At 59.9% G+C, this 3567-nt stretch overlaps 1 protein-coding gene across 1 annotated transcript; it reads left to right on the top strand.

Moving 5' to 3' along the window:
- Positions 1 to 244: 244 nt before the first annotated feature.
- CDC34 (cell division cycle 34) lies at positions 245 to 1847 on the top strand (the record flags this gene model as incomplete). The annotated part of the gene is made up of 4 exons (XM_009083844.1): positions 245 to 331; positions 917 to 1014; positions 1393 to 1527; positions 1637 to 1847. Coding segments are annotated over 4 exons (531 nt in total), but the record flags the coding sequence as incomplete, so codon positions are not given.
- Positions 1848 to 3567: the final 1720 nt, after the last annotated feature.

The raw sequence follows: 3567 nt of genomic DNA, 5'->3' as shown, positions 1-3567 counted from the left end.
TCTGTGTCGCAGGGATACCACGGAGGGCCCTGCTGGATTGGAGGCTGCGGGACAGGATGGTGGGGAAGGAGCTGCTGCCCCACTCTGCACGGTGTCTGTCCTGCCTGTGAGCTGGCTGAGGTGGAGACTCTGTCCCAGCAGGAGCCCAGCCAGGCTTGGCAGAGGTCCCTTTTTCCCGGAGCTGTCTGTGGTTTCCTTCCTTTTCACAAACTGGTGCTCACGTCTCCTTATTGTTTCCTCACAGGCTCGTCTCCGGTTTCCCATCGACTACCCCTACTCTCCTCCTGCCTTCAGGTTCTTAACCAAAATGTGGCACCCCAATATCTACGAGGTGGGTCCCCACGGACAGCGAGGGGGGCCTTGGGCAGGCAGCGGACACGTGTGTGTCCGTGGTGACGGAACTGGATGCGAGTGTCAGCCTTTGTGTGGCTCTGGACACTCAGTGCCTGTGGTGCTGACTGGGAGTGCTGCTAATGAGCTCACGACAGCCAGTCGCTGTCCCAGCACGGGTTCCAGGTCAGCCAAGGCTCTCCAGGCCTGGTGGCTCCCATGCTCAGCCTGCAGGGATGTCATGCTGTGCCAAGAGCAGCAGCAGAGGCAGCGACGTGCCTGGCCCCAGGGCCGTGGCTCTGGGAGGCCGTGCTGGGGGCACGGGAGGGCCCTGCTGGGCACACAGTGTAGTCAGCATCAGCAACTGGTGGTTGGGCAGCCTGACCTTACAGTGCTGGCAGTCATGGTGTGCTTATCCAAGGCCTGAGGCTGTAGGGGCCACTCCTGTGTGCCCTCCTTGGGACTGGAGGAGCAGCTGGGATCACCTCACCTGGTGTCAGCCACAGCGAAGAGCAAGTGAGGAGCTGCTGCTGGAGGGTGCCTGGGGCAGCAGCTCCTGAGGATCATGTTTCTCTTGTGCTTTCAGACAGGTGATGTCTGCATCTCCATCCTCCACCCACCTGTGGACGACCCGCAGAGCGGGGAGCTGCCCTCGGAGCGCTGGAACCCCACACAGAACGTGCGGTGAGCGCTGGGGCTGGGAGACTCATCTAGGGCAGGGATGGGGAGCTGTGAGGATGGGGATAGCTTCCTGCTCCCAGAACCTGTGGGAGGTGCCAGGGGCTTTTGAAGGCACCTGGGCTGTGGGTGCTGCTGAAGAACAGCCAGTGCTTGTGTGGGATTGTGAGTGAGCCTGACAGCCTGTGTGCTGCTGTGCCTTGCCTGGCCTGCTCCTCCTCACTGTGCCTTGGGTGGGCAGCACCAGGCAGCAGAGCTGCTGGGACACCGGGAGGGCTGCAGGGACACAGGGCTGCTGGGACACAGGGCTGCTGGCACTGCAGGGGCGTGGGCAGCTGCTGACCCACCTTGGCTCTGACCTACTCATGTCTCGGTCGATGCCAGAACCATTCTCCTGAGTGTGATCTCCCTGCTGAATGAGCCCAACACGTTCTCCCCAGCCAACGTGGACGCGTCTGTGATGTACCGCAAGTGGAAGGAGAGCGAAGGGAAGGACCGGGAGTACACAGACATCATCAGGTGTGTGCTGAGCCCTGGCACGGCAGCGCTGGCTGGGCTGGGATCCTGTGGGACACGGGTTCTGGAGGGATCAGAGCTCCATCCTCACCCCCCACTTCTCGCCCTCCAGGAAGCAAGTGCTGGGCACCAAGGTGGACGCTGAGCGGGACGGCGTGAAGGTCCCCACCACACTGGCAGAGTACTGCGTGAAGACCAAGACTCCAGCCCCGGATGAGGGCTCAGACCTCTTCTATGATGACTATTATGAGGATGATGAGATGGAGGAGGAAGCAGAGAGCTGTTACGGTGATGAGGATGACTCCGGCAATGAGGAATCTTGATGGTCCTCTGGCACTGCGAAACTTAACTACAAACTACTGAATTTTACCTCAACTAGAACAAACTGCTTTGAATTTAGCATCTGTCAGCCCTGAAATTAACTCTCTACCTCGGAGGGAGACTATTCTGCCTTTGCAAAGGAAATCCCACCGCTGTCTTTGTAGGAGAAGCAAAAAACAACCCCCTGTTTTTGAACTCCTTGGGGGTGGGTGGGGTGGGGGAAGCTGCGTTGGGCGTTCACAAAGCCACAGAAACTGGTGGCTGTGTCTAGCTGAGGAGTGATGGCCAGACCTGGTGTTGGCTGCCCCTCATTTGGGCACGTTCAGCTCTCCTTCAGCTCCACAGGGGAGGAGCAGTTTGGGGAGGCTGTGGGGCCAGGGAGTGGTTGCTTTGGGGGGACAGTGTGTGAGCATTGTGTGGCTTTCAACACCTCTTGGGGCTGACCCTGCAGTCATCCAGGCCGTCCCCATGGGACTTTCCTGCTGTCCCCTGGGACCCTCTGCCACCCCTGCCCACGGTGCTGGAGCTGTTTGCAGGGAGTGGGCAGGAGGTGCTGCTGGCACTGGGGTGTGGGGATGGGCTGTTTGTTGTTTCTAACTCGCTGGGAGGGATGGGGTCATGCTGAGTCTTTTCTGCTTCTGTTTTTGGAAACTATTTAATAAAGTTCTTGCAGGGAAAGGCTGTGGTGTGTGGGGGAGGCTGTGACTGGTCTGTGCCCAGGCTGTGGGGGGTTCTGTTGCTGCAGGGTGGCTGTGGGTCTCACAGTAACCATTTTTGCAGAGTTGCCTGTCTGGAGAGCATCTCTGCCCTTCCTGGAGAGGGGAAGGCACAGTGTTCAGTGCCTGTGTCCTGGAGCTGGACCCTCTAGTGCCACACTGGGAAGGTGTTTTCCTTTCTGCAGGCAGCAGACCTGCCTGGGCAGTGTGTGGCTGTGCTGAGCAGTGGCCAAGGGGTGCCCAGGGCCTCGTGGCTGCTCTGATCTAAGCTCAGCTGGGTGTGCCCTGAGCCCACAGACCAGGACTGGCTGGGACACACAAGCTCAGGAGGCTGTGGTGAGCCCCTGCGGCTGCCCTGGGCTCCCTGCTGCCCTGCTCCAGCCTGGGGCATTGCACCTTCTCTGCCTGGGATGGGCTGCACAGCAATGCCACCAGCACCTCGGAGGCAGGGCAGGTCCTGCCCCCTGCACAAAGCTCGTCAGAGGGGTAGTGAGCAGAACTTCCCCTGGCTGGAGTCGTGCAAATGGGATCAGGGCTTGAGTGTGACACCTGCGACTGCACGCGGCGAGGGCATGTGCATAATGCCTTAGGAAATGAGGCTGAAAGGTGAATAGGATTATTGTCGCTTTATTCAGGCCTGGCAAATGGCTGCCAAGGTCACCCAGGCAGCACAGAGCAGCAGCCTCAGCTGCTGGTTCAGGAGAGGACCTGAACCTGCCCCTCACTGTCCCTTGGCAGGAAGGTCCTGGGGCCCTGTGCAGCCCTTCTCCTTCAGCCTGGGCCTTGGGGGCTCCCAGCAGTGCTGGAGGTTGTCTGGAGCAAGACTGACCCTTGGGCTCCACACTCTGCCTAATTCTTGCACCATAGGAGCTGTGCGTGCTGAATCCCCCCAGTGATCAGGGGGCAGGACATGCTGGGGACAGACAAGGGAGAGAAAAGCTCTGGGAGGATTCAGGAGCTCACAAGAGGCAGCAGATCCCTGCGGAGAGTGCTGGCGCCAGCAGCC

Source organism: Acanthisitta chloris, unplaced genomic scaffold, assembly GCF_000695815.1.
Source record: "Acanthisitta chloris isolate BGI_N310 unplaced genomic scaffold, ASM69581v1 scaffold5541, whole genome shotgun sequence".
Classification (NCBI taxonomy): domain Eukaryota; kingdom Metazoa; phylum Chordata; class Aves; order Passeriformes; family Acanthisittidae; genus Acanthisitta; species Acanthisitta chloris.
Note: the sequence above shows the minus strand (reverse complement) of the source record. Positions and strands in the feature narration are given on the sequence as shown.